Raw genomic sequence first — 15,829 nt, 5'->3', positions numbered from 1 at the left:
GTAGCTAACTGCCTATTGAATCTCCAGTCAAAGCCCATTCTCAAACTGAGCACATAAGTCTTCTTCATTCCGAGCATCTTGGTATTGAGGCCAATAATGTAGAAGTTCATTAAATTTGGTCGTGTATTCTCCAACGGACATGTTTCCCTGCTTGAAATCCAGAAATTCCCTCGCCTTTTGCTTCCTGAGATCTCATGGAAAATAGTTGTCTAGGAATTTGTCCTTGAAGGCATTCCAAGGAATCACGCCTCCAGGTGCTGCTAATGTAGGTTTCACGAACTTCCACCAGTTCTTAGCTTCTCCTTGGAGCATGAACGTCGCATAAGGGACCTTATGCTCCTCGAGGCAACCCATCGCCTCGAAAATCTTCTGAATCTCAGCTAACCATAACCTAGCACCCTCTGGGTCATAGTCCCCACTGAACATCGGCGGGTGGTTCTTACGGAAAGCCATGAGTCCCCGATACTCTGCCGGCTCCACATCACGTTCCTGCACTAGAGTTTCCAACACAGTTGTGATCCGGTCGAGGACATCACGGTTATGATCCCTACCACGTCCTGCCATACCTAACCTGTAGGGAAGCTATTAGTATCCAAGAAATTCTACTGAGAGAGTGTACCATATAGGCTATGACTGTTATAACAATATCTCTCTATGTATATATATATATATACACACAAAAATTCTACTAAATCAATTGCACATTCCTGCTTAAGACAAGAAGGTAGAATTACACACAATTTGTGACTTAACGTCACTCCCCGAAACCTACTTCCAAGTTTCAGAGATACACAGCATTTACCCAGTAAGACCATGGACAGGTTCACTAGAATCCAACTTTTGCTCTGATACCACCAATTGTGGCGTCCCTAAATAATGACTGGTTCAATAGTAATAAATTAAATAGCAGAAACCATGGGAAATTTTTTTTTCTCTTTTTTTTTCGCACTGTTATTCATTTCACGGTAATTAATTTCAGAAGGAAAATTATCACTATAGAGTCCTGAATTGTCAGTTCACAACTCTATTCGGATTCATTTCTTTCTGATCACTCATAACCTCCAAACTATTTTTCTCTCTCAAAAAAATATACCAACCATCATTTTAGGTCGTCACGTGAGAAATAATAAGGTGCGGTCGGTAAACTCTTTTCAAATAAAGTTCGTTAACATTTCTTTTTCAAATAACAAGATAAAACATAATTGTTTTCATCATCAAAAACTGTCCAAAATATGGGAGTTTGCAAAATAGCACAGTGACATCCAGAGCAAAGGTAACAACTGTGGTGGCTTCAGCCACAATATATACAATCATCAAAATTTCTATACAAGAGGTCTACCCACCCAAAAATCAAAAGAGTAAACCTACCAGTCTGAACTAGATACACCCACCCACAAAAAGTATATACGCCTAATCTAAGGAGTTGTCTGCTATGATGAAGAGTCGTCACTATTCACTGTCCCTCCAGGGCCGCTCTCCTCTGTAGAGTCTGCCTCAGATGCTGACATAATATCCTCTAGAGAATCAACATCAAGGAGCGGGTCCTCGTCATCCTCTGGTAAGTCAGGGGCATCCATAGCAGGTTCAGGAGGTAACTCCTCTGGGTCCTCTTCAAGATCCTCTTCAGAGGATGACACCTCTATCACTTGAACAGGCTCAACTAGTCTATATGGAGTAGGTGTAGGTAGTATCCACTCCACAAGCTGCTGAAGTGTGCATGTGGGTTGCTCCGGATGTACTAGCGAAGTAGCAGTGAGTCGAATTGTGCCACGGAATCGGCACCTCTCATTGCCTTCGAGGGTCTCCTAAACACCCTCTAGGCACTCCATCACAACACGATCATGGATCAACTGCGCTGCCATCGCGATCTACAAGAGATAAAAGAAAGAGGGTAGACTCTTTCACAAGAAATCTAACTACACAGGTAACAATACAATGCGTCCCATAACGGCTACGCATAGTCAAAATGTCTTTTTCAAGAGATTTCCTCTCTGGTAATCGATTACCAAAGTATGTAATCGATTACCAGTGCCCAAAAATGAATTACAATAGCCTTTGCACATTGGAACCTAAAAGTTACACTGTGTAATCGATTACACATAAATGGTAATCGATTACCAGTAGCAGATAACACTATGTAATCGATTACACACAATTAGTAATCGATTACCAGTAGCATATAACACTGTGTAATCGATTACACATAATTGGTAATCGATTACCAGAGGCTACTGAACAACCTGTTTCAATTTTTAAACCCTGTAATCGATTACACACGAATGGTAATCGATTACCAGAGGGAATTTTTCAGATAACAACCCAAGATAGATAGCTGGCCAACCGCCACACAAGCCTCCCTGCTTCGTGGACTTTTGTTCCTTTATTGGTTGACTGCCAGGAGCTCGCCTGCTTAGGTACGTCACAGGTTCTCACTGACTGACTATGCCTGGGTTGGATCGGGATTGGCCAAGCTTGGTTTCGGGAAATAGCACCCCACCTGGCGTCCCCAAGGTCTCCTGACCCCCGCGACATATCCCCAGGTACCACTCTGTGGTCAACTAATAAAAGTTGGAAGACTGACTCTTCCACGCTTTCTCACACCGAGCTTATTGGGTTATGAGGCACCCGTCATATGTGGTACTAGGTGGCGATCGAGCGATGGCGCAAAACAAACATCCCATTTCCACAAGCCCAGGCATAAGCACACCATCCCCAGTTGCCCACCTTTAAATTTAGCTCACGTACACGTACGTAGCCTTCTCCTCGTTCCTCTCATAACCGGGTCCCCATCAACCTCTCCAAGCTTTCACAATATCCAAACAATTCAATTCCATTTGTCATGAAACTACCTTAAAAACAGAGTGAAGGCAGAAATCTTTACACAAGATTCATTCAAATTCCACAGACTTTTTCCTACCCACATACCTCAGTAAAATCCTCTTCGTTCCAATTCGTTAACCATTGGATCGCCTTGAAATTTTAACTGAGGGTTCATAATACATAAATCTAAGTTTTGACCGTTGGGATCTGCTAAAAAATGTATAAAACGCGAAATATACTACCTTTCCCGTGACAGCAGAAACCAACACTGCACAACCATTTTTTTTCTACATAATTTGCAGATTTGGTGCACAATTGGACAGCTTTTTCTGCATAATTTTTTTTCTAGCTTACATGCATCCAATTCCACTCAAATTGGATCCTACAAGTCCTTAACCATGTATGAATCATGTTCAAACCAAAAACAAACTTCAAACCAAGGTAAAGCAAAACATAGGTATCCAAAACCCACCAAATTTAGTGAATTTTCAAGGTTTGATAAGTGAAAATGAGAATTGGGTAATTTTGGGGTAAACTCCCATCTTCATCAAGTCTATAACATTGAATTAGACTTGCTCAAACTGATTTTAAGGTAAAATCTCCACCTATTCAAAATTTGACCTCTCAACACTCAATTTACACTATAAATGGCTCCTTTCTTTCACATTTGTCACTCATTTTCCTCATTTGCTCTGACCAAGCTTTCCTACAAGTCCTAATTGACATTCTAAACTAGAATCAACTCACTTTAGACTCCAATTTCCATTAACCCCAAATTTGGCTTTCTAACCCTCAAAATCTCACACTTTTCCACTTACAACACTACCATTCTCACATTTAACTCTAAGTTAACTCTCCCCATCCTCTCTACCAGTTTTCTATCTACCTTTTAAGAATACATATATCTCAAAGCATCATTATTAAACCCAAAATCAACATGGGTAGTTTTGCTTACATCAAACATGTCAAGTTTAGCATAATTACAACAATTTCCTTCACAAACAACTACCCTAAAGCAATAACCTAGTAGAAATACCCATTATAACTCCCAAAAACCCAACACCCATAGATTTCAAGTGAGAAGAAGTCCACCCTTACCTGAAATTGAAGGTCCCACGAGGTAGAGGTAGGCTCCTAGACTCCGAAAATAGCTTTTCCTTGCAATTTGGTGTGGAAATGAAGGGGAATTTGGAGTTTCAAGAGAGACAACAATGGTGGAGAAGAAGAGGAAGAAAAAGCAACGTGGAGGGAGAAAAGAGAGCTGCTGGAATTTTCTGGAGAAAGAGAGAGAAGATTTGGCATTTTATAAAAAAAAAATTTTCTTTTCTTTTTCATTTTCTTTTCAAAAGCAATTCCACATGTCCTTATTTAATTGGAGCAAAAAGGGCCCACCTTTTCCTTTGATTTGACCAGATACTCAGCCATAAAAGAAGGAAAAAAAACTGGACCTTTTTGGATGCTAAAATCCTGCCTCGGTTTGCATGCCACCTCTCCGGTTCCAGGTTCTTCGCGTTTCTCTGCACCCGTCGGGCTCGTTTTCAAAAGTAGGAAACATATATATATATATATATATATATATATATATATATATATATATATATATCAAAATGCTCAGAATGAGACCCTGAGTGTGGTTCAGAGGTTGGTTTTGTTTAATTATAATTTGCACACAAAACGATAATTTTTAGACTAATTAATTGCGAATTAATCTATAACTGTCCAGTTATGGATTACTCTTCTTTTATTAGTCTAACCCGCGTATTTCTCCCCCAATGTACATACTTCTACCAAGAATATATATATATATATATATATATATATATATATATATATATATACACACACACACACACTGAAATATATATATTTATATAATTATTTAAATATAATACTTACAAAATTCCAGGTAGAAATTCCAGGATGTCACAAGCCTAATAAAGGTGCTTGGTGCATTAGTGAGCCCAAAAGGCATCACTAGCCATTCATACAAACCAAACTTGGTCTCGAAAGCGGTTTTCCACTCATCACCCTTTTTCATCCTGATTTGGTGATAACCACTTTTAAGATCAATTTCTGAAAAGATATTGGCACCATGCAACTCATCAAGCAAATCATCAAGTCTAGGAATGGGGTGCCTATACTTTACAATGATGTTGTTGATGGCCCTGCAATCTGTACACATTCTCCACGTACCATCGTTTTTGGGCACCAACAACATTGGCACAACACATGGGCTTAGGCTCTCTTGGACCCAACCCTTCTCCAACAATTCTTTAACCTGAGACTCTATCTCCTTAGTCTCATGAGGGTTAGTCCTATAGGCTAGCCTATTAGGAAGGCTTGCTCCTGGGACTAAATTTATTTGGTGTTCTATTCCCCTTAAAGGAGGTAGCGCAGGGGGTATCTCTTTGGGAAATATATCACCAAATTCATGTAATAGTTCTTGGACCTTTGGGGGTAAGGTCTCAAATGTAGGAATCGTGGCAGTGCTAAGGGATGTTTCCCTTGATAGGAGAAGGTAGAAAGATTGTTTAAGAAGGAGCGCTCTATTAATATCACCTTTTGTTGCAAAATGATTTTCCTTCTTAACAATCTTCTTGGAGGAATCCTTTACCCTTTTTTCCTTTCCCTTGGCCTTTGAAGACAAGAGCTTACTATCCTTCTTTTTCTTTTGTTTTTTCTAGTTTTTCTTCCTCATCCCTCTTATCTTTCATAGTTAGTTGATCTTTGGCCACCTGTGAAGGTGTTTGAGGATGCAACACAAATTTAGTGCCAAGATAGGTGAGGCTAATCTCATTAGTTAGGCCATTGTAAATGATCTTCCTATCAAATTGTCACGACCTTCCTAAAAGAATATGTCCTACCTCCATGGGAATTATATCACAATTAACTTCATCCTTATATGTCCCAATGGAGAAAGGTACCTTCACTTGTTGGTTAACTATCATTTCCCCTTGCTCATTGAGCCATTGAAGTTTATAAGGTTTTGGGTGGGGAATGATAGTGAGGTTCAACTTGGAAACTAATCTTGTGCTACAACAATTGCAACAAGATCCACTATCCACAATGAGAGAACAAGTTTTATCAAAAAAAATTCATCTATCCAATAGTTCTTAAGGTGGTTTTCCCCTTACTTCTTGACTCAAATTCTTCAAGGGATGACACCAATCCTCCTTTCCAATTCCCTATATGGAAACTCACAAACAAGGAAACAAAGAGACAAGCAATAACCAAAGACCCAAAAAATGAAATGAAAGTTAAACCAATAGAGTTTTAACAAGACAAATTTTCAGGGATTTTTCAACAATTAAAGCAATGAAAAGCACATAAAAGCAAGCTAGGACTCAAAGAGAAACTTAGAATGGCTCTAGAGTAGAGTAAAAAAAACTAAAATAAAAAGACTCAAGAAACCTCTAGTTTTGGAACTTTTTTTTCACAGTAATTTTCAATTGAAATTTCAGAACTAGGATTGGTATAAAATAGGCACCAATCATAGAACAAATTTTGAGCCAAAACAACAAGCACACTTCCTTTTCACTTTTTTTTCCTGGACACTGATTTTTCTGCCAACTTGTGTGATTTTTCTTATTTTTTCCTTTAATCGAAATTGCTTTTTCATAATTTTGGTCCAGATGTCTAGAAAATTCAGTAAAAATTTCAGCTCAAAACACGTAGTGACCAATTCCTAGTAATTTATACAAGTTCGTATGTTCAAGCTGCCAGCATCAGCGATTTCAACTTAGAAATCAAGAGTAGTGTTTATGTTGCTTAAGGCTTGGATAGTTACAATTTATGTTTGCTTATGCTCAATTATCTTGAATAACGCGATTCAAGAGAGCTTAAGAATTATTTTTATTCATAAATCCAGCCACAACTCGGCACCACATCTCAACTTCATCATAGGCATCATGTAGGAAACTTAGAAAAAAAAAAGAGTTCAACAACAAGACTACTTCTAGGAATTGATTTAGAACATGTTATGAACTAAATAACATGCATGAATTAGACTCAAAATTCAAAAGGTAGGCTAAGAATGACAAGAATACATGAACAAATGTATCTAGAATTCAATCAACAAAATATAAATTCAACACAAACTTAGAACATAATGTGATGATTACTATGACTAAACATGACTCTAAGACAACATGGATTAAGTGATTTACACTTAGATTTTTGTGTTTTTTTTTTCTAATCAATATTTTGGAATAAAATTTATATCTAAGGTTCAGCACAAGAATATTATGAATGAAAAATAATAGAACCTAAAATCAACACAAAAACATGATTCAAGAGTAGATCTACAAAATTTGAACCATAGAAATGCAAGAACAAGTGTAGATCTAAGATTTAATCGGTTTATTTTTTTTTATTTTTTAATCTACTCTAAAAAGCACCAAAGCACAAGAAAATGGAGGATATACATGGAGAAAAAGATGAAGAACAAGGAATTAAAGAGAATTCACCAAACAAAAAGATAGAGGAAGCAAAAGAACATCACCTAGATGAAGATGCTCTGATACCACATGATGTAGCTCCATTGGAGCTTGGAGTCGTTGGATCTTCTTCATCAATAGAGTCCTTTGCTTCTTGAATTTTAATGGCAGTGGAATGGAGAAGAAGAAGAGTTGAGAGGAGACGCCACTTCAAGGAGAAGATGAGTCAAGAAGAAGCTCACCATCATAGGAAGCCATGGATAAGAGCTTGAAGGAAAAAGAAGAAGATGAGTGGAGGGAGAGGAAAATAAGGAGCATGAAATTTTATGCCTCAAAAGAGGTCTGAACTTTGAAGTTTAATTCTCAAATGATCAAAGTTGAAAAAAATGCACACACATGACCTCTATTTATAGTTTAAGTGTCACACAAAATTGGAGGGAAATTTGAATTGAAATTCAAATTTCACTTAAATTTGAAATTGAATTTGTGGAGCCAAAATTTCACTAATTATGATTAGTGAATTTCAGTTATGGTTTTGCCCACTAATCCAAGATTCTCCACTAAGTGTGCTTAGGTATCATGAGGCATGTAAAGCATGAAGGACATGCACAAAGTGTGACTATATGATGTGGCAATGATGTGTAGTAAGCAAATGCTCGCCTCCCCCTCTAAAATTTAATTGGATTGAGCTTCTACCAATTCAATTAAATTTATTTCCCAACACACACATCAAATATTCACTTAGTGCATGTGAAATTATAAAACTACCCCTAATACAAAAACTAGTTTAGGTGCCCTAAAATACAAGGGCTGAAAAATCCTATATTTCTAGGGTATTGTTAGTCGAATAATACGACTAACTTTTGTGTAAGAAACTTGTGTAAATTGTATATAAATCCTCCCATTTATGGTCATTTTGTAGTGTTGTAATTACTCTTTGTTAAATATAGGTAATAGGTACTTAGTATCCCATTCTGTGTATTCAATGATCATCCCTTTGCAATTTAAGGCTAATTAGGCAAGTTTGGTAGAAGTGCTGATTTTGAGCCGCTCACTAAGCCAATTCTATGGCTTAGCGAGCCATCTGCTGAGCGCAGCAGTTCATGGCTAAGCGCGTAGCAGATCCTAGAAGCAGATGAGTTGTCAATGATGCACTCAGCGAGAAGTCACTTACACGCGATACGCGAGCCCATCTCCCGCTAAGCACACGCATTCCAATAGAATTTCCTATTTAAAGTTGAATCTCGAAATTGAGGAGTGTGGAGTTTTTTTGAGAGTTTTGGCTGTGGAGAGACCAGGAGAAAAATGAGCTTGAAGAGGAAGCTATCTTGTGGAGCATTGGATGAGATTTTGAGTGATTGTGAGGTTTCTAGAGGTGGAGGAGACATCCCCACTACCTGTAACTCTTCAATCATTCACTTTCTCTTCTCCTTGTTGTAAAATAAGTCTCCCTGTTATGGAGAGCTAAATCCTCAGTTGGTTCTTCCTATGGGGTACTTGATGTAAATATTTTATATCTATCTCATGATGTTTTATGTGTTTGTTGTGCTATCAGTACTTCATTTCAATATGCTTTTGCCTTGATCATGTAGATGCATACATAGTTAGGGCCACTCAACATTGGGAAATGGTTTAATCCTTAGAACTTGATAGGACGGGGCTAGTTCATCGTATCATCATGAGGGAGCGGGGTACAGTAACCTAGTTGTTGGTATGTATGTCTTAATACAGTGCTGGTCAAGTTTAGTCCAACAAGAGGAATCTGAGGATGATACTTGAGTAGGACTAGGCTAAACATGCATGAGGCATCAGGGTTTAGCATTTCAGGAGACAACATAGAACACATAAGCATTGTTAGGGACCCGGTAGGAAGACCGAAACATTGTCTATCTGTCTTCACACCATTATTCACGTGATTTGCCTTTTTAATAGTTTAGTTTACATACCTGTCCATACCCCCACACAAACCGTTTATAACAAGACGCTTATATATTGAACCACAATTTACCAAGTAAAACAAGTTCCCTGAGAGTTCGATACTCAATTCTTACCATTTTATACTACTTGCATGATCCGGTGCACTTGCCGGACATCGAACAAGTTTATGGCGCCGTTTCCGGGGAAACTTCTTTCTATTTGGAAAGTTTAGTTCAGTTCTTTAAGTGTTTATTCTTTATTCTTTGATTATTTGTGAATATTTGCTTTTGATTCATATTTGTTTTCTTCTTGAATTGGATAACCGCTATTGTTGTCAGTATTTTGTATGCATAGATCTCCCAGAGGCAACCTAGTTCCTCTGGACTTGGAAATTAAAGCCACCTGAAGAAGGAATAGAGCCGAGAGGAGAAGGAAGTTGTTGCAAGACATGACAGTAGCTTCCATTCTAAAAGAAGAAGCTCAATCTTCTGACTCTACATCATCTGATTCACTATCATCAAGGGAATCCGCTATATACTTACCAGAAGCCTCTGTCATGGCTGATGAACACCAGCAAAGGGTTACCCTTGAGGATTATTCTAGTAGCTTAGTGTCGCAATTCTTTACAAGTGTTGCGCATCCTGAAGTTCAAGCTCACAACCTAAACTATCCTCATTCTTTGATTCATCTGATACAGGGAAACTTATTTCATGGATTACCAAATGAGGACCCCTATGCACATCTTGCAACGTACATAGAAATCTATAACACTGTGAAGATTGTTGGAGTACCAGATGATGCCATCAAACTCAACTTATTTTCATTTTCTCTGGCAGGAGAGGCCAAAAAGTGGCTTCATTCATTTAAGGGAAACAGTCTGAATACGTGGGAGGAAATGGTTGAAAAGTTTCTAAAAAAATACTTCCCCGAGTCAAAGACTGCAAAAGGGAAGGCTACTATCTCATCATTCCACCAGTTCCCAGACAAATCCCTGAGTGAAGCATTGGAGAGATTTCGAGGTTTGTTAAGGAAGACTCCCACTCATGGACTCTTTGAGCCAACTCAGCTGAATATATTCATAGATGGGCTGAGACCACAATCCAAATAGTTGTTAGATGCTTCAGTAGGAGGAAAGATAAAGTTGAAGACCCCTGAGGAGGCAACTGAGTTGATTGAAAATACATCTGCTAGTGATCATGCTATTCTACGTGATAGAGTGCATCAACCCACAAAGAAGAGTTTATTAGAGTTATCATCACAAGACGCTATGTTGGCACAAAATAAGTTGCTTTCTAAGCAACTTGAGATCTTAATAGAAACAATTGGTAAGTTGCCAACTAAATTGTCTACTGGTCAACCTTCACAGTCTTCTGTTTTGTAGGTTATAGGTTGTACCATTTGTGGTGGTGCTCATGAATCCGGCCATTCTATTACTTTTGAAGAACAAACGCAGGAAGTTAGTTACATGGGAAATCAACAAAGGCAAGGATACAACCAAGGAGGATTCTCAAGTTTCCAGCAAGGTCCCTACAATCAGCAAAGACAATGGGGATCACACCCTGGTAATCAATTCAATAAGGACCTGGGTGGACCTTCCAACAGGCTGCCTCAACAAGGGCCTAATATCTTCCAGATGTGGAAGCAATTCCTTCCAAGGTTATTTTGATGATGCCAAAGAATCAAGAGTTAAGCAAAAGTTTCAAGCAAAGATTCAAGAATCAAGTTTCAAGAATCAAGATTCAAGATTCAAGAATAATCAAGATCAAGATTCAAGACTCAAGATTCAGGAATCAAGGGAAGACTCAATCAAGATAAGTATTAAAAAGTTTTCCAAAACATTGAATAGCACAAGAAGTTTTCACAAAATCATTACCGAAGAGTTTTACTCTCTGGTAATTGATTACCAGTGTTTAAAAATGTTAAGAATTCAAATTTCAAGAGTTACAACTTGTGTTCAAACACTTTCAACTTGTGTAATTGATTACACAATACTTGTAATCAATTACCAGTGTTTTCTAAACGTTTTAATTTTCAAAATTCAAAATGAAGAGTCACATCTGTTGATGTGTAATCGATTACACCTTAATGGTAATTGATTACCAATGACTGATTTCGAAAAATACATTTCCAAAAGTCACAATTCTTCAAGTGACTTGTTTCTGAAGATTCTTTCAAAAGTCACAACTTTTTAAGTGACTAGCTTTAAAGAAATTGCCAAGAGTCACAAGCTTTGACTTGAGTTATCAAGAGATTATAAATATGTGGCCATGGCATAATAATCCATCATCTTTGAATAATCTATCTTTCAATCTTCTCTCAACATCATTCAATATCTTTCAACTCTTTCTACATAATTTTCTGATTCATTTCTCTTCATCTTTCTAAAAGTTTTTGTTCAAGCACTTTCTCTTCCAAGAAAAGTTCTTTGTTCAAAAACTTGTGCTATTCATCTTTTTCATTCTCTTCTCGCTTTGCCAAAAGAACGAAGGACTAACCGCCTAAATTCTTTTGTGTCTCTCTTCTCCCTTACAAAAGATTCAAAGGACTAACCGCCTGAGAATTCTTTTGATTCTTCCCTTTCCCTAAAGCAAAAGATTTCAAAGGACTAACCGCCTGAGATATCTTTGTCCCAACACATTGAAGGGTACATCCTTTGTGGTACAAGTAGAGGGTACATCTACTTGGGGATTTTTATACTGAGAACAAGAGAGGGTATATCTCTTGTGGATCAGTTCAAGTGGAGGGTATATCCACTTGGTTTTTCAAAGAGAACAAGGGAGGGGACATCCCTTGTGGATCTTTGGCTTGTAAAGGTTTTTACAAGGTTGAAAGAAATCTTAAGAACCGCAGGTTGCTTGGGGACTGGATGTAGGCACGGTTTGTGGCCGAACCAGTATAAATCTTGTGTTTGTCTTCTTCTTCCCTACGCTCTTTAATTTCTGCTATGCACTTTTAATTATTGCTTTTACTTTTGGTGAAATTTCTATTTCGGTTCTTTACTTTCTTGTCTTAGTAGTAAAAGCCTAATTAAATCTAGAAACATTAAGAAGGATAAGTTTTTTAATTAGTCAAGGCTCATTAATAATTAATTCAACCCCACCTTCTTAATTATTCCGAGGCCACTTGATCCAACACCAGAGGACTACCAAACTGGAGGAAACCCTAGCCCAATTCATGCAAGTGACCATGTCGAATTACAAAAGCACTGAGTCAGCATTGAAGAACCTTGAGACCCAGGTGGGTCAACTAGCCAAATAGTTAGTTGAGAAGTCATCCAATAGCTTTGGGGCATATACTGAGAAGAATCCCAAAGAAGAATGTAATGTTGTGATGACAAGAAACAAGAAGCCTGTGGCAGTTGAGGATGAGGGTATTGTGGCCTTGAAAGAACAAACTGTTGTAAAGGACAGTACTGGGAAAACGAACGAGGAGGTAACAGATGCAATAAGTCAAAGGAGGGAAAAACAAATAATGGTCGTAGAGAAAGAAATAAAAGACAAAGAAAAAGAAATAGAGGTAGGAAAAGACAAAGAGAAAAAAGAAAAACAAAAAGTTGAGAAAAATAAAGATGAAGAAAAGTGTAGGAGTGAAAAAGCAAGAGAAAAGAGGAAAGAAAAAGCTTCAGAGGAGGGTACGGAAGTGCCATATCCCGTGGTACCTTCTAAGAAAGATAAGGACCGCCATCTGGCGAGATTCCTATACATTTTCAGGAAACTGGAAATAACTATGCCTTTCAGAGAAGCTTTGCAGCAGATGCCACTCTACTCAAAGTTTTTGAAAGATATGTTGACAAGGAAGAACAAATACATTCACTAGGAAAATATCGTTGTGGAGGGCAACTGCAGTGCTGTGATACAGAAGATCCTTCCACCAAAACACAAGGACCCTGGAAGTGTGACTATTCCTTGTTCAATAGGTGAAGTCACAGTGGGGAAGGCTCTCATTGACTTGGGAGCCAGCATCAACTTAATGTCACTTTCCATGTGTAGAAGGTTAGGAGAGTTGGAAATCATGCCCACCAGAATGACTTTACAGCTTGCTGACCGATCCATCACAAGGCCTTATGGGGTAATTGAAGACGTCCTGATAAGAGTTAAGCAGATGGTCTTTCCAGCTGACTTTGTGGTCATGGATGTAGATGAAGACCATGAGGTTCCCATCATTTTGGGACGCCCCTTTATGTTAACTGCAAGCTGTGTAGTTGACATAGGAAGAAAGAAACTGGAAATGGGTTTTGAAGATCAGAGGATCAATTTTGATCTATTTGAAGAAGACAAGCCTGTACCAAATCAGAATGTCTACTTGCAGGTGATGGAGGGTGATAAGGAGGTTCTAAAGTTAAAGGACAAAGTGGATATCAACCATTGAGGTATATGCGTCAAGCTAATGACATTAAAGAAGCACTTCCTGGGAGGCAACCCAGCGCTGATTTCTTTCATTCTGTTTTCATGCATCACATAAGTTAGAATTTGCTTGGTGATCATTGAAAAAGGGGTTTATTAGCTTATTTTTAATGATAGATATAGGGGTTTCTTTTAAAAGGGGATTGAATTTAACTTAGAAATTTTTTATTTTGAAAAAACAGTCCTCTCGCTAAGCGCAACACCTCTAGCTAAGCGCATGTCTTCAATGCGCTAAGTGCGTCATAATGGCGTTGAGCACATCAACCCCTGCATCTTTAGATATTTGGGCTAGCTAAGCTGATCATGGCTGAGCTAAGCCTGTAACGACCCACATCATCGCTACGGTATCCACACTCTAATATTCAATGATTTCAATTTTTTTATATAAAAAGAACTTCCTTAATTTTTTATTATGAAAATAGAAGTGATTTTGTCACAACATAAATTCATCCAACAACACGCCATTACTTAAGTGAATATGCATAATTACATAGAAACAATAATTCGGTACACGTCATACACATAAGGAAAATTAAATTTGTTCATAGATATAATTAAAATCCCAGTTTTACATCTTTAACTCAACAAAATAAAACTTAAAAACCAACTACGGAGGAGTTGATTACAAAACACAACTCTCTCCCAAAATAACACCAACGTCATCACGTCGGCTCAGCAGCTCCTCACCAGAATCTTACTCCCTGCACCCTACCACTGCCATTCTGCTCCCACGAACAAGGTTCATGATCATCACAAGTATCAACCACACGATACAAAATTGCAAGGGTGAGTTCATTATAAAAAGAACCAATACCAATTCCAAATAACCACAATTAGCAAGGAACATAGGCAAACATGATGAGCATACACAACAATCATTATTCAACACTCATATCCAACAAATATTTATCATCCACATCCAACAATTACTCATCATCCATCCATGGAGCCAATCAAGCCTGCACAGAATGATGTATGCACCTGACTCAACACTCAGATGCAATGTGGTACGTACCAACAACAACCAAATCTCAGGAAATAGCCTAAGCGTGTCCACACGACAATCTCACTTAGGGAACTGTGTTGAGTTTGTCAAGACTACCCGGTTGTGCATGTAACAGACCCCCTCCCATAGGTGATCAGCCTGGGAGCCCAAAGGTGTTCCCTACCAGGTGACAGCTCCCTAGTACAAAGTACACTTGGCCACAGTTACTCTATTTCCTGTGTCGTATGAGCTATGATCATGGCCAAAAGTAAGTGCCAAAGACCATGGACCAATTAAAGCACCTAAGCATCCCCTCAGAAATGCTTAGATTCTCTATCCACGCTAGTTACCCACGTCTGGGCCATCCGACAAGGTCAGTGCACTCTACCCCCCATGACATACACTCCATACGACATATGATCGTGGCCAAAAGCTAGTGCCAAAGACCCTGGAAGGTCAGTGCACAATGCCCCCCACGATCATACACAACATCCAATGTATGAACGTGGCCAAAAGCTAGTGCCAAAGACCCTGGAAGGTCAGTGCACAATGCCCCCCACGAACATACACAACATGCATATGCCAATGCATTTCCAACATCAAACAACATTCCATTTCCATGTCATTCACAACATAAATATCATCTCATTTCAATGACATTATCAACAACAACAACAACCTCATTTCATATTCACATATTCATCAATAATAACAATTCATGTTGACATGGTCTTTATTAACAACGTCATCTCAAATAAAATCATCATAATTATCATTATCATCACATATCAATTAAAATCCTTAATAGCGACATCAACAACAAATCGCATTTTGCATATATATATATATATATATATCGCATCCCATTAGTTAAAATGTAATTTTCTTTGAAGAAAAATCAGCATGCAACAAGGACAGGCAGATATCCTCATAGCTAGGTTCCCTGACCCTAACTATGGTGTTAAAACGGTAAATTTTATAATAAACTCCCCTTACCTATCGTGAGCTACCCCGCGGATTCCTCGTCGCGTCACTTGAAGATTCCTTTTCGTCCTTGCTCGTCGATTCCATGCAAGCCTCTACCATGCCAAAACGAAGGAGACTTAGTATGGATTTCAGAAAACAAAGCTAGTAATAGTGCTCTGGGTCAAACACCCACATCACTACATGAAAGAGCTGAGAGCATTTCGCGTTTTACAAAGGAACATCATTTGGAAATTCCGACCACACCAATGTGACCGGGGTTCAGTGTAGGTTACGAAAATAAC

The 15,829-nt window shown here is 38.3% G+C and overlaps 1 protein-coding gene across 1 annotated transcript; it reads left to right on the top strand.

The window, feature by feature from the left end:
• Nucleotides 1-12,503: 12,503 nt before the first annotated feature.
• On the top strand, nt 12,504-13,541 carry LOC121174560 (uncharacterized). The gene is made up of 2 exons (XM_041013917.1): nt 12,504-12,605; nt 12,990-13,541. Exons 1-2 carry the CDS (start codon nt 12,504-12,506, stop codon nt 13,539-13,541), a joined length of 654 nt encoding a protein of 217 aa, XP_040869851.1.
• The last annotated feature ends 2,288 nt before the right edge of the window (nt 13,542-15,829 follow it).

The sequence above is a fragment of the Glycine max genome, chromosome 3, assembly GCF_000004515.6.
Source record: "Glycine max cultivar Williams 82 chromosome 3, Glycine_max_v4.0, whole genome shotgun sequence".
Lineage (NCBI taxonomy): Eukaryota > Viridiplantae > Streptophyta > Magnoliopsida > Fabales > Fabaceae > Glycine > Glycine max.
The sequence above is the reverse complement of the archived record's forward strand: the minus strand, read 5'-3'. Positions and strand labels throughout refer to the sequence as shown.

Bases quoted from the DNA above. Each gene is read 5' to 3' on its own strand.
- LOC121174560 (XM_041013917.1), top strand. From the start codon at position 12,504: ATGACAAGAAACAAGAAGCCTGTGGCAGTTGAGGATGAGGGTATTGTG. The intron at 12,606-12,989 runs GTAACAGATGCA...TACATTCACTAG, and splicing joins CTGGGAAAACGAACGAGGAG to GAAAATATCGTTGTGGAGGG.